This window comes from Chlorocebus sabaeus, chromosome 9 (assembly GCF_047675955.1).
Source record: "Chlorocebus sabaeus isolate Y175 chromosome 9, mChlSab1.0.hap1, whole genome shotgun sequence".
NCBI lineage: Eukaryota > Metazoa > Chordata > Mammalia > Primates > Cercopithecidae > Chlorocebus > Chlorocebus sabaeus.
This window is the reverse complement of record NC_132912.1, coordinates 66,326,849-66,348,338: the sequence shown is the minus strand read 5'-3', so window position 1 is coordinate 66,348,338 and position 21,490 is coordinate 66,326,849. Positions and strand designations below refer to the sequence as shown.

The window sequence follows — 21,490 nt, the reverse complement described above, 5'->3', positions numbered from 1 at the left end:
TGAAAAAGATCAACAGCCAAAACAATCTTGAAAAGGAACAACAGGGGCCAAGGGGTCGGGGTGTGCCCTCCCTCCCCGGCCAGGGCGCTTGGGAGCAGGGACCCACGCCTGCAGCTGAGCATCCTTCCTGAGGGCCACTCTGCTGTTCCAGGGACCTGGGAGGAGCCCTTGGTTCCCCGGGGGCCGGCGCCCTGGGGCGCACACATCCATCCCAGACGGAGCCTGCGTTTCCTGAGCCGGGATCTGGATCTGGGGCCAGAGGGTGTGCTCAAGCCGCACATCCTCGTCTGCCTTGGGGCGCTCCTGGCCAGCTGGTCGCCGTAGGTTAAAGTCACCTTACACCTGTAACCAGTGGACTTTCCTACACACCTTTGCAAGCCTTTCTGTGCCGACCAGAGCCTTCAAAGCGGGGTCTTCTGCCTTTACTTTTGGAAAAGCTTTTTATTTTGAAATATTTGGCTGACTTACAAAAGACTTCCCCTCACACTTGACATGATTGACAAAAGGTCTGAAATGCTTCATCTATAGTCTGATTTACTATGGAAAAAGAATTGGGGGGATGCTTACAAAAATATGTAGAATGTAAAAAGACTGAAAAATATATATATTTGAATTTTTTTAAAAAAGAAAAGGAACAAAGACGGATAACTCGTGCTTCCTGATTTCAAAACTTACTACAAAACTACTGTGTGGTATTGGCACAAGGACAGATATACAGATCGATAGAACATTAACCCTTACATTTATAGTCAACTGATTTTCAACAAGGGTGCCAAGACCTGGGTGACCAGTTGGAGAGAGAACAACCTTTTCAACAAATGGTACTGGAACAACTGGATTTCCACATACAAAAGAATGAAATTGGATACAAAAAGCAACACAAAATGTATCAAAGACCTACTTGGAAAAGCCAAAATGATAAAACTCTTAGGAAAAAATATGCATAGATTTTGACTCTGGATTAGACAATGTTTTAAAGATATGTACAGGCAAGAAAAATAAAAAATAGATAACCTAGAGTCCATCAAAATTAAAACTTTAGTGCTTCAAAGGACATTATCAAGAAAACAAAAATCCACAAAATGAGAGTAAATATTTGAAACCATATATCTTAAAGGGACCCCATCTGGAAAATATAAAGAACTTTTACTCAATAATAAGAAGGGGCAGGTGTGGTGACTCACAACTGTAATCCTAGCACTCTGAGAGGCTGAGGAGGGAGGACTGCTTGAGACCAGGAGTTTCAGACTCCGTCTCTACAAAAAAATTTAAAAATTAGCCAGGGATAGTGGCTCACATCTGTAGTCCCTGCTACTTGGGAGGCTGAGGTGGGAGGATCGCCTGAGTCCAGGAGTTTGAGGCTGCAGTGAACTATAATCCCACCACTGCACTCCAGCCTGGGTGACAGAGGGAGACCTTGCCTCTAAAACATATACATAAACAAGCCACTTAAAAAATGGGCAAAGGATTTGAAAAGACATTTATCCAAAGAATATATACATACAAACGAATCTTACAGATATGATGTTGAATAAATGAAGCCAGATGCAAAAGAATATACCCAGTATGATTTCATTTATATGAAGTTGTAGAACAGGCAAAACTAATCTATGTTAAATCAAATGGTTTCCTTTATGGAGAGTGGAGGGCCATGGGGATGATCTTCAAGGGTGCTGGTAATGTTTTCTTTTTTTTTTTTTTTTCCTTTTTTTTTGGGATGGAGTCTTGCACTGTGGCCCAGGCTGGAATGCAATGGCGTTATCTCGGCTCACTGAAACCTCCGCCTCCCGGGTTCATGAGATTCTCCTGCTTCAGCTTCCCTAGTAGCTGGGATTACAGGCACACACTGCCACGCCCAGGTAATTTTTTTTTTTTTTTGTATTTTTACTAGAGAGGAGGTTTCACTATGTTGGCCAGGCTGGTCTCGAACTCCTGACCTCGAGATCCGCCTGCCTTGGCCTCCCAAAGTGCTAGGATTATAGGAGTGAGACACCGCACCTGGCCAATGTTTTATGTCTTGATCTGTATGATGTTTACAAGCTGTGTTCCGTTTATGATAACTCATTAGGCTTTACATTATGATTTGAATACTTTTCTGAGTGTTAGTTATGCTTCTTATAAAAAGTATATTGTTCCTGCAATATAGGGGACAATGGAAAAATGTCTAATTATCTTACCTTGTTCCTATCTTTTACGTGTATAAGCACCAGTGTCAGGTTTCAGTCTAGTGGCTCAATCATTCCAAGTAATAGTACTATATGATAAATGCAGTCTAAGAAGAAAGAATTTAAAACCTATGAATACAGTTTCTATGAATGAAGATAAATTCCTAAGAGGAAAGGAAGACTTTCCAAAATTGATTCATTTGATTCCGTTGACATAGAAAACAACATCAACCCTTTATGAAAGCAGCCGACATTTAAAGAGTATGTAGTGATGATCTCCCCTTCCCATTGGACACATATTCAGTAGTTATCAAGTAAATACTACTAATTACTAAGATACGTTTTAGTAATTATTGTCTCAATAAAGTATGAACACTGTTAACCGTTTAGGGTTCCCGTTTAATTAGAAACAAAAAAGTTTCTTTGTTTAAAGCCCTCGTTTAGCCAAGCAATCAACTTGAGTTATTAGCAATAAACTCTGACACCTCAGGATTGGAACCTGCCATATTTTTCTACTTTATCTAGTCAGATGATTTGCTTAGTAGGCTTGCTTGGTGTCTTATATTTCTCTCTGGGTATTAATATAAGTGCCATTAGAATACTCAGACTTGCTATATAGAAACTGCTGATTTTAACTATAATCTTAGCAGATAAATTTTCACTTTCATTTTTTAAATGAAACAAGAATATTCAACCATAGGATATGCAACTAAATTTTTATTATTACACCTTTTTCTTGGAATAAAATCAGCATCTGAAATATAAAATATGACTTCAAGAGGAGCACTGTAATCCACAAGGAGACTCAGATTTGAGCACTTCAGGTGAGTCACATATGGAACACAGCATTCTTTGCAAAAATTAATCTTTCGGCTCCATTCAATGTGGTTATTTTTGACCAGGCACAGTGGCTCACGCCTGTAATCCCAGCCCTTTGGGAGGCCAAGACCGGTGGATTACCTGAGGTCAGGAGTTCAAGACCATCCTGGCCAACATGGCAAAACCCTGTCTCTACTAAAAATACAAAAATTAGTCGGGAATGGTGGTGTTCGCCTGTAATCCCAGATACTCGGGAATAAGCTTTTTTTGTTTGTTTGTTTGAGCAGAGTCTCCCTCTGTTACCCAGGCTGGAATGCAGTGGTGTGATCTCTGCTTACTGCAACCTCCGTCTCCCAGGGTCAAGCACTTCCCGTGCCTCAGCCTCCTCAGTAGCTGGGATTACAGGTGTGGGCCACCATGCCCAGCTAATTTTTCTGTTTTTAGCAGAAACGGGGTTTCATCATGTTGGCCTCAAGTGATCCGCCTGCTTTGGCCTCCCAAAGTGAAGCCATTGTACTCAGTCCCCATTCAAAGTGTTTTATTCATTAAAGATAATGAATAATACTACAAATGAATTAATACTGTCTAAAATGTATTGAGTACTTATTATGGGCCAGATACTATTCTAGACACTTTATCTCATCTTATTTTCACAATGCTATGCTATAAATACTACTCTTATCCCCATTTTACAGACAAGACAATGTCATCTCAGAAAAATTAGGTCAGTTACCTAAGATCACACAGTAAGCTAGGATTCAAACCTAAATCCAGCTGAATTCTGAGCTCCTGCTCTTATCTACCTCACAGAGACTAATTATTAGGAACGCATTCTAATACAGCACTGTCCAACAGGGCTTTCTGCAATGATAGAAATGTCCTTTATCTATGCTAATATGGTAGCCACTACATACGTGGCTATTGAGCACTTGAAATGTGGCTAATGCACCCAATACTGAAATTTTAATTTTTTTTTTTTTTTGAGACAGGGTCTTGCTCTGTTGCCCAGGCTGGAGCGCAACTGTGTCATCTTGGTTCACTCCAATCCCCACCTCCAGAGCTCAAGTGATCCTCCCGCTTCAGTCTCCTGAGTAGTGGGGCTTACAGACGTGCATCACCACACTCAGCTGATTTTCAAAGTTTTGTTTTGTAGAGACAAGGTCTGCCTATATTGCCCAGGCTGGTCTTGGACTCTTGGGCTTAAGTGATCTTCCCACCTTGATCTCCCAAAGTTCTGGGATTACAGGTGCGAGCCATCAAGCCTAGCCTGAAGTTTTAATTTTAATTAATTTAAATTTAATTAACCGTATGTGGTTAGTAGTCAATATATTGAACAGTGCATGAGTGTGCTGCTTCAGCTTATGATTTATTTATTTATTTTTTGAGATGGAGTTTCGCTCTGTTGCCTAGGCTGGAGTGCAATGGTGTGATCTCTGCTCACCACAACCACTGCCTGCTGGGTTCAAGCGATTCTCCTGCCTCAGCTTCCCGAGTAGCTAGGATTATAGGTATGTACCACCATGCCCGGCTAATATTCTGTATTTTTAGTAGAAATGGGGTTTCACCATGTTGGCCAGGCTGGTCTCGAACTCCTGACCTCGTGATCTGCCCGCCTCAGCCTCCCAAAGTGCTGAGATTACAGGCGTAAGCCACCGCACCCAGCCTAGCTTACGATTTAAGAGGAGATAAAAGACATTTCTTGTTTAGTTAGGGCCAAAACACATTCTAGTTTTTATGCTGAGGAAGTTTAATAAATTATTTAGAGTGGAAGTTATATTTAAAAGCACTGACACAGGTTATCTAAAATCATTCATCCTATGGAAGGTATAGATCACAAGGATTTATAGTGCTCCATTGCCACAATACACTCTAAAAGAGTTGCTTGTTATGGAAGCAAGTGATTTTGTAGTTTCTTTATTTTAGGGCCAGATCTCTACTCATCCTCTTAAGCTGGTGAAAAATTCTTTCCAGGAAAGTTTCCACCGAAGTTGTTTTTATTGGCAGTAGTTCAGGTCTCAGAATACAGAAAGTTAAACCAGCCTTCTAGATTTATTGTTGTTATCCTTAGTGCTGAGATGAAAGCATAACACTTGTAAGTTCTCGACTATGCTTAGCTTTAAAACCCATCTTAACCTTCTATAATAGGAAAAGAGAGCTTACTTCTTCTATCCATATTATGATCAAGGGTCTAATGCATATAACAATTAAATAATACCACGTTGCAGTGTAAATTAGCCTGTTTCTTTAACTATTTATCATCCTTTTAGTCACTGCAGTTATTTTTAAATTATTATTTTAATAAACTTTCTGGGAAAACTCCACACTCATTATCACCACAACCATCTTTTTGTTCCTAGTGGCTTTTGAGTCATAAAACAGAATTCTCCCTGCTTATTTCAAAGACACTAGAAGAAACTGTGTTCAGAGGCAGACTCATCAGAGCTTTGACTGCAGCTTAAATACATCATAAATCCTTTTTACTAAACATTTTATAATCACCCTGGGTAATTCACAAGCAATGCATTTACAATAGTCAAAATATTCTTGGAAGTCAGTGTCTACAAACAAAAATGTATTCCTTCTATATATAATAGGATGGAGGCACAGAAGGGCCTATACTGAATATGAGAGAATGAGACCAGAAAAGCACCTACTCTTCTGATTCTCAGCCAATATCTTGACCACATATTCATTCAACACAGAGTTTTGAGGCACTGGGTATACAAGAACAAACAAAATTAGAGTTCCTACACTCACAGCATTTAGAGGTCAGCAGAGAAGACAACTTAATACAGTAGGATGTAATTCCTACGATGATACAGGAAATATAGTGTGCTATGGGAATCTACAAGGCTTAGAAGTGAGAGAGAACACAAGACAAAGAAATCCAGTATAAATTTAGCAAATTTGGAAGCTGGAGGTAAGAGGGGAGATGAAACTGGAAAAGGAGGGAAGCAGAGACTGATTGGTTCATGGCGCATGCTAAACTTGTTAAGGAATTTGGACTTTATTCTTAGTGCAATGTAAAGTCATTTTATAATTTTTTTTGGTAACCATGCAATTTGATTTACATTTTTAGAAAGATTATACTAATTACACTGTGGAAACTGGATAGCTGGTAACTGAACACTGTGACACCAGTTGGGAGATGAGTGGTGATGGCCTGGACTAGAGTCCTGACTATGGGGATGGGGTACAGTGAAAAGATAAGATAAACATTTAGGTTTCATGTTAAAAAACATTTAGGCTTGGACAAGGGGGTATGTGGAGATGAGAGAGATGTGTCACTTAGCCTGGTCCTGTGTAATCTGACCAGTTCTGGATGTATCTGACCCAAATAAATATATTCAAAAAACTATTATATATACACTTCTGGTGCTTTAGAGAAGCCAGATTGGAATCAGAATTGTAAGTAATCAGGATTTTTTGTTAATGGGAATTAACCACAAGGAGAATTGAAACAAAAGAAAGAATGTGCATAGTATGATGAGAGCATAATCATGGCAGGAATTCCAACATTTGAGTAGCAGGTGGGTCAAGGAAGTGGACCTAAAGAATGACCGAGATGTGACTGAAGAGGCAAAAGAAAAAAAAGCAGGGTGGTTTTTAGTAACTATAGTATATTAGTGTATTTCCAGAAGAATGGAGGGGTAAACACTGTTACATGGCACAAAGAGGTTAAGCTACGAGAATTAAAAATGTCAGCTGGGCACGGTGGCTCACACCTGTAATCCCAGCACTTTGGGAGGCTGAGGTGGACGGATCACCTGAGCCCGGGAATTTGAGACCAGCCTGGCCAACATGGTGAAATCCCAGCTCTACTAAAAATACAAAAAAATTAGCTGGGTGTGGTGGTGGGTGCCCGTAATCCCAGCTGCTCTGGAGGCTGAGGCAGAAGAATCGCTTGAACCCAGGAGGCAGAGGTTGCAGTGAGTCAAGATGGTGCCACTGCACTCTAGCCTGGATGACAGAGCGAGACTCCATCTCAACAACAAAAAAGAATTGAAAATGTCTGTTGATTTAAGAGTGTTTTTTAACTTTCTTTCCTTAACGCCTGCTAAGGAGCCTTTTTAGACTTCATCTTCTTACCACCCTGCCAATCAAATTCCTCACCCATAAAACTTTTTATTATTCTTTCTTTTTTAATTGTAAATTGACAAATTATAGTTGTATATATTTAGGGGTACCAGATGTTATGACTGATGAATAAAATGTGGAATAATTAACTGAAGCTAATTAATATCACCATAAAATTTTAATACCACAGAATATTCTGTTTATGTAATATATTTGTGCTCTATACATTAAAAAGTATATATATATTTTTCACCTCACAAGAAGCGGTTTTTATCTGCTTTGAGATTGCATGATTTAACACACAGAGGACATTGGTGATCTTGGTAAAAGTAGTTTTGGTGGGCTAGGCGTGGTGGCTCACACCTGTAATCCCAGCACTTTGGGAGGCTGAGGCGGATGGATCACGAGGTCAGGAGTTCAAGACCAGCCTGGCCAACATGGCGAAACCCTGTCTCTACTAAAAATACAAAAGTTAGCTGGGTGTGGTGGCAGGCGCCTGTAATCCCAGCTACTCGGGAGGCTGAGGCAGAAGAATCACTTGAACTCAGGAGGTGGAGGTTGCAGTGAGCTGAGATTATGTCACTGCACTCCAGCCTGGGTGACAAGAGCAAGACTTTGTCTCAAAAAAAAAAAAAAAAAAAAAGTAGTTTTGGTGGTAGTTCAGTGCAATGCTAGAAATAAGTGGGCTGGGAAATAAACAGCAAGAAGTGTAAAAAAAAAAAATAGAGATATGTAGAGTAGATTCAAGAAGTCTAGCTGTGAAGAGGATGAAAAGACAGGAAAATAAATGCAGCAGTTCATAAAGTGAAGGAAGAATACATTTAAATGCTAAAGGAAAGGTGTGAATAGAGGGGGAAAAGCTGACAGAGGAGAGAGGGAAAAACGGAAAGAGGACCCTGACACAGCAGGATAGCATGCTTCTGGGAGACTAGGTGAAAGAGTTTGCCTTCTCTAAGGAGAAGGAACACTTTCTACTCTTCAGATTGAAGGGAAGGTTTGTATACTTGACTGCAGGCAGATGATGGCTCTCCTTCTCTGTGTAATGGGAGAGAGGTCATTTCCAAAGGGAGGGAGAAATCCTCTTCTCTGTAAATACCATGTGCTACTCGTGAATTGACATAGCACTGAGCTACTTAAAAATATTTAGCCTGCAAAGAACTCCAATAGAGTATGTGTATATGCATTTTTTTTAAGAGTTAGGGTCTCGCTTTGTTGCCCAGGCTGAAGTGCAGTGGACCAATCATAGCTCACTATTACTTTGAACTCCTGGGCTCAAGTGATCCTTCTGCCTCATTCTGCCTCCGCCTCCTGAGTAGTCAGGACTACAACCATGCGCCACTAAGCCTGGCTAATGTTTAAATTTTTTGTAGAGATGGAGTCTCGGTATGTTGCCCAGGCTGATCTCCAACTCCTGGCCTCAAGTGATTTTCCTGCCTCACCCACCCAAAGTGCTAGGATTACAGGTGTAAGCTACTGCACTCTGTCTGCCAACAGTATATTGTTTTTTGTTTTTTGTTTGTTTGTTGTTTTGAGACGGAGTCTCACTCTGTTGCCAGGCTGGAGTGCAGTGGCACGATCTCAGCTTACCACAACCTCTGCCTCCCAGGTTCAAGCGATTCTCCTGCCTCAGCCTCCCGAGTAGCTGGGACTACAGGCACATGCCACCACGCCCATATAATTTTTGTATTTTTAGTAGTGACAGGGTTTCTCCATGTTTGCCAGGATGGTCTCAATCTCTTGACCTCGTGATCCACCTGCCTCAGCCTCCCAAAGTGCTGGGATTATAGGCATGAGCCATACTGTGCCTGGCCATATATTATATTAAATGGTTAGAAATAAAAATCATAAGATTAAGAAAACCTAATCTTGTGGCAAAGAGAGCTTTCCTAAAGATACGTAAGGTCTTTTTTTTTTTTTTTCTCCCCGAGGCAGTCTCACTGTGTCCCTCAGGGTAGAGTGCAGTGGTGAGGTCTCAGCTTACTGCAACTTCCGCCTCCCGGGATCAAGGGATCCTCCTGCCTCAGCCTCCCAAGTAGCTGGGACTACAGGCGCGTGCCACGACATCTGGCTAATTTTTGTATTTTTTGTAGAGACAGGGTTTCACTATGTTGGCCAGGCTGGTCTCCAACTCCTGACATCGTGATCTGCCCGCCTCAGCCTCCCAAAGTGCTGAGATTACAGGCGTGAGCCACCGCGCCTGGCCAAGAAACGTAAGTTTAAGATAATTCGTCATTTCTCCTATAGTGTCAATAGAAACTGTCACTCTGCCTTTCCCAAATTAATCCTTTCACTTGTAACTTGATCCCATTCCTTTCCTTCTCTTCTGGGAGGTAAGACTTTTTCTTGAATCTTCAAATAGTTGCTTGCTTCCTGCCCCCAAATAGATATCTTGTATTCTTTAAAACAAACCCCAAACTTTCCCCCACCTTGCCACTCTCAATAATCTTGCTTCATGCACCAAATGATGAAGGATTAGTCTACACTTGCAGTCTTTCCTCAGTTACTATTAAAGCATCTCTCTCAAATAGCTCCATGACTTTCTAATTATAAAATCCAACGACCTATTCTGATTTCAGCTTCCTCCTCTAGCCATTGCAGCATTTTATGTCATTGATAACTTTCTCCTAAACAAAAATACTTCTTACCCTTTTATATGAAACTTCATCTGCTTTGGGTTTCACCTTGAAAGGCTTTCGGGCTTAATTCTCACAAATTATTTTTAAAGTCTTTCTACAATCTCCATGTAAACCACTGTTTCAAATTCGGTAAAACTCAAACTCCGTAAAATTCCTCCTCCTGTCAGTGACACCATCTTCTTAATCACATAAGGCTGTAAACTTCGGGTTCAAATTTACCAAATACCAACAGCCACATCGCCCGTCACTTTTCCATACTCACTGCCACCTGCTCAGCTTAGAACCCCGTTACCTCTCTCCTGAAGAACTGCAACACTCTTCTCACTGCATTCCTCACCCCAGGCTCTTCCAGGCACCACCCACTAACAGGACGTCCGCTCAGGTCCGTTTGGGGTTTTGTCCTCCAGAGCAGAAACTTGGGACTGAGATTCCTGCCGTCTGTACTTCAGCTCACTACAGAGGGGGGACCCAGGAAGCTCGACCTCCGCGGCTCAGGTGCCTGAGAACACTAGGCTGCAGGTGGACCGCTCCCTTCCGGCCTTGCTGGCGAGAAAGCCCGGAAGGCCGGGAGTAGGGGGAAGCGAGGCCCTGGCCCACGGCACCAAAGACGCTCCTAGAGCCCAGATCGGAGTCGGGGGCCCCAGCTATTCAGCCTACTCCCGGGTTTTGGAGCTGTCCCCAATCCACATATTTCCCGCCCCTCACACTCACCCCGACACCTGTGCCAGTCAGTGATTCGGCGCCGGGTCCTCTCCCGACCGAGGCTGAGGAAGCTGAGAAGGCCGCGAGGACCCGCAGCCGGAGTGCCCAGGAGATTGCCTGATTAACAGCTTCAAAGACACCGACTCTGTCTACCATATTAGAAAGAGTAAATATGCCGGAAGACCGTAAATGAGAGGAAAGACGTCTCTTGAGGTTTAGTATCTAAATCTTCTACATCATCCAGGACCTAGAAAAATGGTAGGTTTCTCACCATCTAGATTCAGGCGGTTATCCGCGGCCTAACTCAGTCTGGGGTCCCATATGGCAGGGGAGGCGGGGTCAGGAATGGGCGGGGCATTCGCTGTCGTTGGTGAGGAATAGAGCCAATGATTGTGGATGACAGCGGCACAGAATGGGCGGAGTCTGGAGGGGCGGGATTTGGAGAAGAGAAGGCGGTGATGCGAAGAGGTGGGGGGGTCAGAGAGTATATGGCAGAGGTGGGCTGTAGAACCAAAGTAGGGTGGGAGCGCAAAGATGGCAGCTGCTGAGGAGGAGCCGAAGCCCAAAAAGCTGAAGGTGGAGGCGCCGCAAGCGCTGAGGTGAGCGCTGCCCGACTTGGGGAGGAGGGTGACAGCGCCTGCTGCAAGCAAGCCGGGGCCCACGTGGGGTTTCGCGGCTCCGGCGCTGGGTGGTGTCTCTCACTGCCCGCTTGGGGCCAACACGCAAGACCTGCCGCGCGGGGAGCTGTCTGTTTGGCCGCGATCCCTTGCCGGACGTTCTCTCAGTTTGGCCGAGTCGCCGCCTGTCTGGTGCAGCTCCGGCTCCAGCAGCCCTTGGCCAATCGTGGCCGGCGGAGGGGGGGGCGAGCCGGCTGCCTGCGCCACCTGCGAGCAAGCCCAGGCTGGGCTGGTGCGACCCCGGAGGGCCGGACCGGAGCTGCGTCTTTACGCGGCCGCCTTCCCTTCCTGGGGGATGGCGGGGAGGAGGCTCGGCAACTGCTCTACTCTGGGGCGAAGTCAGAATTTTTGGGGATTTTTCGGAAAGTATTGCGGAAGGGCATGTTGACCTTCCTTTTCGTACACATTCTGAAAACCCGCACCTTTGAGGACCCTCTACCAGTGACCCAGACCCCTCCGAGGCTTTGCAGGGGCAGCATTTGGATGAATGGATAGGAAAGGTTGATTTTTCTTTTTTATTTGCACTTTTTGGCAGCAACGGAGACAGTGCTGCCCCTAACACCTGCCTCACATGTGATTGATGTTGCAACTTTTACTTATAAAGAGTCATTTGTTAAAATAGCCCTCCCTAATAAGTATAAAGTGAAGCAGGCAGTCTTTGATGATTTGGAAATGTTCGTTGAAAGGCAGCGATTTTTTTTTTCCATCTTAAAATAGGCATATCAAACTGATTGAAAAGTATTGGGACACTCCTGATTATACAAGACATATCCCATTTCTTCCTGTATCGCTTTTCTTCACCTCCAAAAGAAGGAATCACAATTGAAAAGAAAAGAACACTTAGGGGCCTTGTGGTGTGTTCATCTGCTTTGGAGGGTGAACAAATCCCTGCCAGTGCCTTTAATGTATTCCTACTACCCTCAAAGGGTTAGCGTGTCTACCTTATACCAAGAACATAAACTTTAAAATAAAAACCCTCTGGATATTCTATTTTTATTTTAAATATTCAAGCTATATGCAGAATAAAGAGCAAGGGCTTTTGAATGAGACCTACCTGAGTTCAAGGCATGTGCTTTCCCTACTCTGCCCTTTATTAGAGTATTTCCTTTATAAGGCACTTCCTTTGCCAAACTGGAAGACAGATGCAACTTTTCCCTACCATCCTACTAAACATACAACCCTTAGATTTCCTTAGATTTTTCCTTAATAAAAATAATTATATATAATGCTGATCCATTTTCACTGTGTTTTCCTATTATTTTGTTGGACAGTTCTGTGATCAAAGGAAGGCAAGAATTATGACTATTTTACAATTGAAGATATTGAAGTCCAAATAAAACAATTAGTACAGGGACAGAAATAAGAACTAGCTGAGCATCCTTTCTTATACCTGCAGTCCTGGTGCTTTGTGAGGCTGGGGTGAGAGCATTCCTTAGGCAACCAAAATTCACTTTATACAACATGAACTTAGTGCCACCTGTAGACATGAAGTTAAAAGCTTAGACACTCGAGTACTAGGACAAATCTCTAATTTTGTGGGGAGACATTTTAGGATTGGCTATTATTACTTTTATTGTATTAGTTTGACTTTCAGACTCAAAGTGTGAGAATGCATTGAGTGTTTACACTGAATTAATTTATGATGACTTGCTTGACAGGGGATTGCTACTAGTTTTGGTTAAGGAGAATGGGTTATAAAGACTAAGCATAATTTAATATTCAGCATCAGTGGGAACAGATAATGAGATATATTTGTAGATGTCAGGGAAAATATTTAGGAGATTTAGGCATTTGTGAGAATTTGGTCCGCTCTGGGACAGTAATTCTCCACCAGGGGAAATTTTGCCCTCCAGGGGACATTTGGCATGGTCTAGAAAGGTATTTTTGGTAGGGAGAGCTATTGGCACCTAATGGATGGAATTCAGGGATGCCGCTAAACATCCTATGTAGGACAACCCCCACAACAAAGAATTATCTGGCCAAATATGTCAACGGTGTTGAGGTTGAGAAATCCGTTCTAGAGGGAGCATCTGACAAGGCTAGTCTGCCTTTCTCAAATATCTATTATTTTTCTAGGCTCGGTTGCTTTTCAGCGTATAACAGTTGCTTACAAAGAAAGAATCAGGCTCTAACATGTTTTCAGGTGGGATTAGGGGAAAGAAGGGAACATTACTTGAGTGCTAGACATTATATTATGTGCTGTATATATGTTATCTCTTTTAACCCTCCCAGTGACCCATGAGGTAGGAGCAATGATTCCTGTGTTACAGACGAGGTATTTTGTGATGAAAGAAGTGGAGAAACATTTTTGGGGAACTGCTCCCTAGATGAAGGTGTTCCATGATGATCACTTATATTTAAGACAACTTAGTTTTCTTTTCTCTCCTTTGGAAATCTCATCCAAGTTCGTTTCTTTAGTGATTGCCTCTTAAGAGGATACAGTGCCTTCCAAGGCTTGTTGAGCACATGCCAAGTCTTTAACTTCAGTTAGTCTTTCAAGTACATGCTATTCTAGATGTGGTGTTAAAAACTGGATATATGTATAGAGAAAGAGGTAAGGCACAGGTAGCATCCTCTTGGTGGGAAATAAGTGGGGTTTGTGAAAATGACACTTGAGTATTCTTAAAGATGACTAGGAGTTAACCAGTCATCTGTGACTGTAGGGTATCTGTGAAGTAGGGTATCTGCCTTATAGGAAAGTTTGTTTGGTGGCAAAACTGGGAGAGAGCTGCCTCTGTTGGGGAAGTGCAGGTAGTCTGACTGAAGCAGAGATGTAGGGGGTCCAGGCTTTGTATTAGACACTCTCACATGTGTCCTTTCTATCTCTATGCCTCTCAGTTCTCAGCTCTTAATTTAATATATTTTTTTGAGACGGAGTCTGACTCTGGTGCACAGGTTGGAGTACAGTGGCACCATCTCGGCTCACTGCAACCTCCCAACTCCTGGATTCAAGCAATTCTACTGCGTCCGCCTCCCAAGTAGCTGGGATTACAGGGGTGCACCACTATGCCTGGCTAATTTTTGTATTTTTAGTAAAGATGGGATTTTGTCATGTTGGCTAGGCTGGTCTTGAACTTCTGACCTCAAGCGATCCGCCTGTCTCAGCCTCCCAAAGTGTTGGGATTACAGGTGTGAGCCACCGCGCCCGGCCTTCCCAGACCTTAATTTTAACTGTCTGCTGAATATGTGCTTCTGAGTGACTTTCTGACATTTCGAAGTCATATATACCAAACTAAATTATCTGTTGTCCTGAATCTGTGCATTTTTCCATATTTCCTGCATCTGTTAATGGCACCAGTAACCTCTTTTACTCCAAAGTCTGAGACCTAGATATTTGATTCATTTTACATCCACATTATAATGTCTTTCCTCTTCCATTCCTGCTGCCGCTACTTACGTTTAGACTTTATCTTTTGCTTAGATTTTGTTTTGACTTCCTAAGCAGTGTCCTTACCTTCAGCCTCAAGTTCTGCCTACTTTTCTTTAGGCATAGCTCTACTTATTCATCACAGCAAATATTTGTAAGCTCTGAAGTTGATGTTAGGAAACGTTGAATCCTGAAAGCCCACATCATTACTCCATCTGACATTAGTAATTAAGCATTATTAAGGATCATGACTTTTAATAGTACTAAAAAGGAAACAAACTACAGTTCTGTAATCAGCAAATATTGAGCTTTTCTCAGATATTGCTTCCTAACTATTTCACTTCCATGGACCCCTTTTATTATTTTCCTCTATCTCCTACCTCATTACGGACTCTGTGTTTTAAAATTAAACCTAGGGGCTGGGCGTGGTGGCTTATGCCTATAATCCAGCACTTTGGGAGGCCTAGGTGGGAGGTTCCCTTGAATCCAGAAGTTCAAGACCAGTCTGGGCAACAAAATGAGACCCTCGAATCTTAAAAAAAAAAAAACTAGCTGGACATGGCGGCATATGCCTGTGGTCCCTGTGGAGGCTGAGGCAGGAGGATTCCTCGGCTTCCCAAAGTGCTGGGATTACAAGCGTGAGCCACCACGCCTGGCCTTAATTAATCTTTATTACATAGAGTGGCACTGATAACTTTCATTTTTCTAGACCCTATACTTTTAATAATGCAGCCTAAAATTGAGCTTGACTACTATTTTCTTTTTCCATCATGATAATCTACTATTGAAAGAGTTTGGTTATTTTTGGACGATATTGCATGCCTTTTACTTATATTCACAAATTTAATCCTTTAAGATTAAGGCTGTGGGCTATGGAGGAATGGAAAACAAAAGTCCCCTGACACACTTAGTATGAATGCCTCAATAAGATCCTTTCCTGGGCAATATATTCTAGTGCAGCATGAGGGTGGCAGAGAGAGCCAGAGGAAAGCCCTGCATGGATGGTTCTGGGTATCCAGGGACAATCATGGAAGTGCTTGAAACTCAGGGAAAGTGGGAAGGGCCTTAGGAAAACGAGGGCATTGAAGACTATGTTTCTTATTTTGGGTATAGGCCTAGACTGAATATTCAGCCTCAAATAAAACATGGCTGATGTGCTGCTTTTTACCTGGAATGTGTCTTTGCTTTATTTCCATCATTTAAAATCCTGGCCACATGGGGTGGCTCATGCCTTTAATCCCAGCACTTTGGGAGGCCAAGTGGGAGGATTGCTTGAGGCCAGGAGTTCTAGACTGGCCTGGGCAACATAGTGAGACCCTGTCTCTACAAAAATAAACTTAGCCAGGCATGGCAGCAGGTTCCTGTAGTCCCAGCCACTCTGGAAGCTGAGGCACTGGCACTACTACATTCCAGCCTGGGTAACATCAAGACCCTGTCTCAAAAAAAGAAAACAAAATATCTTGCCTGTGTACAGTGTTTACAGTTAGGTGGGGGGAAAAAGAATCAAAATTTTAAAGAGCCATCTGGTCAGAATGGATCCCAATAGAGCAGTGGTTAAGAGTATGGTCTCTGGCATCAGCTGCCTGGTTTGACTCTTAATCCTTATTAGCTAGTGCTCTTGGGAAGACTGCCTACTTGCCCCATACCTCTCTTTTCTCACCTGTAAAATGGGTATAGTGATAGTACGAACCTCATAAGGATATTGAGAGGCAAATGCAGCAATTAAAAATTTAAAAAGGAAAGGAAAAGATATAGATATACTCAAGAACAAGATAAACATCTCCAGGGACCAAGAACAGAAAAGAAACATGCAGTTAGACTCTGGGTTCAGGAGCTGGTAGAAATAACATGTAGGGTAACTGGGGTCAGATACTCTGTATGAAACTGAAGCTGGGCTGAGACTGGATGAAAGAAGGCTGAAAACATCTGCTCCTGGCTGTTGCTTCAAAAAGCTGTGGACCTGGAGTGAAGATACAGAAGTGGCTAAGCTGCCATATGGCTCAGAGTCAGGAACTGTGGTTTCCCCACTATCACCTAGTACAAGAGCACCGAGCTTGGAGGTCGTGGACTCTGGAAGATGGGTGGCCTATCACAGAACCCTTGGGAAAAGAGGGAAAGTCTGAGCCTATAAACACATGAGGAAGACCATTACTTTGAAAATTAACACAATTACCAGGAGATAAATTCACAAAAAATCTGATGGAAATATGGGTAATTTCAAAACAATTGTAAGTATTTTAAAGATCCTTAAAAAAGATAAAAGAAATAATGGTCATAAAAAAGCATGAATCAAAAATACGTAGATATGAAATAGATGGCTATATTAAAGAAAAAATGGAATTATTGAAATAAAAAAATAGGTCAGTTAAACTCTAGACCAGAAAAATTTGAAGGGAAAATTAATGAATTGGAAGAAAGTACCCAGATGTATCACACAGAAATAAATAGGAATTAACAAATATGAGCTGGGTGCGGTGGCTCATGCCTATAATCCCAGCACTTTGGGAGGCCAAGGCGGGCGGATCACCTGAGGTTGGGAGTTCGAGACCAGCCTGACCAACATGGAGAAACTCCATCTTTACTAAAAAAAAAAAAAAAAAATGCAAAATTAGCTGGATGTGGTGGTCCATGCCCATAATCCCAGCTACTCAGGAGGCTGAGGCAGGAGAATCTCTTGAACCTGGGAAGCGGAGGTTGGGGTGAGCCGAGATCGTGCCATTGCACTTCAGCCTGGGCAACAGCACAACTCCATAGTTTGGGAGGCACCAACTTACATCTAACTGGGAGTTCCAAAAAGAGGAAATAATGCGAATGGTGGAGAAGCCAGGTTAGAAGAGCTGATGGCTGAGAATTTACCAAAATTTCAGAAAGACCAGTTCTCAGCTTGAAAGGGCATTATATGTATCTAGTAAGATGGAAACAAAAATACACACTAAAACTACAGAGATTTTCTTGCTAATTACATTAATGTATCTATTATAGAAAGAATGTGAAAATTTAGACACTCCAAATTTTATAGTGAGCATCTTTAGGTGGAAGAATTATGAGGTCTAAAAAAGAATCTTGTATTTTCCAGTGTTTCTACACTGAACATATTAGGACTCTTGCTTTTAAGCTGGAGAAACTTGAAGTACGCTGAATATATAAGTGGCCAAATGCTGAGTGGCTAGGTATCACCTTTACAGAATGGACCTCTGGGATACCAAATACATCTGAAACTTGGTAAAATAATTATTATGACTTTATTATAGGCTATAATCTTTTAATCTGTATTTCTGAAATCCCAAAGCTCTGGAAGCTGGAAGTTTTTTAAAAAGTTTGAGATGAGTTAATTTGGCAGCAAAATTTAAACTGATGTAAAGGTGTCAGTAGTATTTATTTGTCTGACACAAATGTATATGCTTTGCTATGGAACTATTAGACTGTTAATGACATGCCACATGAATTCCTCCTGGGTGTTCTACAAAATATATAGTGCTGTGTTACCTTCCTAAAATCCATAAAATTCTGAATTCCAAAACGTACCCTGCCCCAAGGATTTAAGAAAGGGATTGTGGACTCTTGTTACTTATTTATACTTTACTTTTAAAATTTGGCTACTGTGCAGGAACAATAATTTCTCATCAGAGTCAGTTCCTAGATTTTTTTCTCTAGGCACTGTTCTGTACTTCTATGATACTAAGTAGATGCTCATTTCGAAGATACTTTTTGGCTAGCTCTACCATAATACCAGTACAGTTGATATCACTGAGTTATTAGGGCTTTTCTTTCGCTCCAGTAGTAACAGAAAAGACAGACTTCTCTTCAACGTTTGAACTTGAAGATTTGGAAGGCTATTTTATGAAATGGTCTCACAAACTGAAGTTTCACATACTGCTTGAAGAAGATACATTCTGATGATTTTTCAAAGCAGATTTAGAGTTGTTGCTCTCATTTATGTCTATTCTGATATCGTTTGTACTTTTGGCTTCATACCATTTCTTTAAAAATTTAGTTCGTAAACTTCAGATCCAGAAGCAGTGTGATTAGCCTTCGATATAAGAACATCTGAATTTCTATTTGCATTTTTACTTTCATTGCATGCGTGCTGACTTTAGTATTTTCTTTACAATTTAGAAGATACATATGTATAGCAATTATGTAAGAAATTCTTGCCTTCTGCAGGCACAACAGTTTCGTTACTGTATTAACACGGTCTCACCATTTTGTCAGCAAGCCACATGGTTAGTAGTGAGTCCTACTATTTTGCTATGTTACCTGCAAACAGGATTGCAGATGTCAAGATAGCTTGTGTGATCATTGGTCACTCACTGAATTAGGGATTATCAGAAATTATATTGAAGTAGTCACTTGGCTACTTGTCTTCTACAGCTTAGACTAGACTTTGGTTCATACTTAGAACCATTTCGAAGTCTCTGAGAGACTCAGTTGACTCAAGTCTTGCTCTGTCACCCAGGCTGGAGTGCAGTGGCACGATCTCAGCTCACTGCAACCTCCGCCTCCTGGGTTCAAGCAATTCTCCTGCCTCAGCCTCCCGAGTAGCTGGGATTACAGGCATGCACCACCACGCCCAGCTAATTTTTGTATTTTTAGTACAGACTAGGTTTCACAATGGTGGCCAGGCAGGTCTCAAACACCTGACCTCAGGTGATCTGCCTGCCTTGGCCTCCCAACGTGCTGGGATTACAGGTGTGAGCCACCACACCCAGCCTAAAGTCCATCTAAATATGACTCAGTCTAGGAGTTCACTGCTTGTCTCTGTTGTCCTTTAGATTCAATTTATCTCTCACATAGGCCATTTCATTGTAACAAGATGGCAGTTCTCAACTCCAAGCCAAAATCTCATGAGTCCAAAGGAGAGTTTTCCTATATCCTTGTATGAGTTTTGAGAGAAATTTGGTTCTGCCTGTGTTACACACTACCTTGAACCAGTTGAGGTAGGAGGTGGGACTCAACTCTGGAGGTTGGGCTCAGACACTGGACCAAATTGAGGGCTAGCTAAAACAGGGACAGATTGGAAGCAGCTTTCCGTAAGTCACGCCCACTAATGTGCCATGCCAGTTTACCATTGCCATGGCAACACCTGGAAGTTAGCATCCCTTTCCATGACAATGTCCTGGAAGTTACTACCCTTTTCCTAGAAATTACTGCATAATCTGCCTCTTAACTTGTATATAATTAAAATTGGGTATAAATATGACCACAGAACTGCTTCTGAACTGCTACTCTGGGCAGACTGCCTATGGGGTAGCCCTTCTCTGCAAGGGGCAATACCTTTGCCGATGCTTTACGCTGCTGCTTCAATAAAAGTTGCTAACACACCACCGGCTGACCCTTGAATTTTTTCCTGGATGAAGCCAAGCACCATCCTGGGCTAAGCCCCAGTTCTGGGGCTTACCTGTCCTGCATTACAATCACTGTATCAGAGGTGGAGATTTGGGATGGCCTTGGATACATTCTCACCGTCTGCCCATCTGTTGTGTGCATGCATGCAGGTGGGGTGTGTGTGTGTGTGTGTGTGTAGGTAGTACTAGTGTATATGGGGAGCCAGTGAGTGTAGGCATTGTTCATATATGGGGGGGAAATGGATGGGTGTTGAGGGGTACACTGTAATCAGCAACTCGGACAGGACCTTGTAAAGTGAGGGAGGTAGTGTCATTCCCTCAGCAAGAGAAAAATCCATTTTAGCATGTACATTATTGATTAAAACAATCTTCCTCTTCTCCCATTCCAAGAAACCCAACAACCTCAGTCTTCAAGGTCTAGCCAAATTATCTCTTCTCTATAAAACTTTTCTACTCACCAAACCTAGAAATGGCTTCTCCTCTGACTGTTTGTACTTTATACTTTGCATTATTGCAATGTACAGTATGTGCATGTTTTACCTCACCTATTGCTACTTGAAGTTGGGAAACTACTTGAATAACTCTTAGTTCCTCATAATTGATCACTTCATTGCAATATAACAGGCTCTGAATTTCTGTTGAATCAATGAATTCCTATTTATTTATTTTTTTGAGATGAAGTCTCGCTCTGCTGTCCAGGCTGGAGTTCAGTGGCATGATCTTGGCTCACTGCAACCTTCACCTCCCAGGTTCAAGCAATTCTCCTGCCTCAGCCTCCCGAGTAGCCGGGACTACAAGTGCACACCACCACACCTGGCTAAAATTTTTTTTTGTTTGTATTTTTAGTAGAGACGGGGTTTCACTATGTTAGCCAGTATGGTCTCGATCTCCTGACCTTGTGATCTGCCTGCCTCAGCCTCCCAAAATGCTGGGATTACAAGCGTGAGCCACCATGCCTGGCCTATTTATTTTAAAATTTTAATTAATTGTTTTTTCTTTGTAGAGACAGGGTTTCACTATGTTGCCCATGCTGGTCTTGGCCATGCCTGTCTTGAACTCCTGGCCTCAAGCGATCTTCCCCCTCAGCCTCCCAAAGTGCTGGGATTATAGGTGTGAGCCACCATGCCTGACAGAATCAGGGAATTCTTAACTTTTGTTTTTTGTTTTTTGTTTTTTTGAGATGCGGGGGTCTTGCTGTGTTGCCTAGGCTGGAGTGCAGTAGTACAATCATGACTCACTGCAGCTTCGACCTCCCAGGCTTAAGCAATCCTCCTATCTCAGCCTCCAGAGTAGCTGGAACTATAGGGATGCACCACCGTGCCCAACTAATTTAAAAAAAAATTTTAATTTTTGTAGAAACAGGGTCTCACTCTATTGCCCAGACTGGTCTTGAACTCCTGAACTCAAGCAGCCTTACTGCCTTGGCCTCCTAAAGTGGTAGGATTATAAGCATGAGCTGCATGTCTGGCCTCTTAACCCTTTAAATATTTTTTTTGTTTGTTTTTTTAGACAGAGTTTCACTCTTGTTGACCAGGCTGGAGTGTAGTGGTGCGATCTTGGCTCACTGCAACCTCCGCCTTATGGTTTCAAGCGATTCTCCTGCCTCAGCCTCCTGAGTACCTGGGATTACAGGTGCCCGCTACCATACCCGGCTCAATTTTGTATTTTTAGTAGAGACGGGGTTTCACCATGTTGGCCAGGC

General features: G+C 42.4%; 2 protein-coding genes across 6 annotated transcripts in view; one reads left to right on the top strand and one right to left on the bottom strand.

Moving 5' to 3' along the window:
- The window catches only part of AP3M1 (adaptor related protein complex 3 subunit mu 1), a 29,366-nt gene extending 18,752 nt beyond the window's left edge, over positions 1–10,614 (bottom strand). Inside the window, exons 1-2 of one of the 5 annotated variants that reach the window (XM_007962958.3) lie at positions 10,409–10,508; positions 2,178–2,272 (exon numbers count right to left, since the gene is read on the bottom strand). Coding sequence is in view for 1 of the 5 variants with exons in the window: in XM_007962956.3 (XP_007961147.1) it covers positions 10,409–10,555 (147 nt within the window). In the remaining 4 variants the exon portion in view is untranslated. Of the gene's footprint in view, positions 1–2,177; positions 2,273–9,989 lie in introns of all 5 variants that reach the window. The other 4 variants (XM_007962960.3, XR_012093980.1, XM_007962956.3 and 1 more) reach the window with 4 other exon arrangements.
- A 241-nt stretch (positions 10,615–10,855) lies between these two features.
- The window catches only part of ADK (adenosine kinase), a 577,446-nt gene continuing 566,811 nt past the window's right edge, over positions 10,856–21,490 (top strand). The window contains exon 1 of the mRNA XM_007962951.3: positions 10,856–10,998. Coding sequence (XP_007961142.1) covers positions 10,934–10,998 — 65 coding nt within the window. The 5' untranslated portion in view covers positions 10,856–10,933. The remainder of the gene's footprint in view (positions 10,999–21,490) is intronic.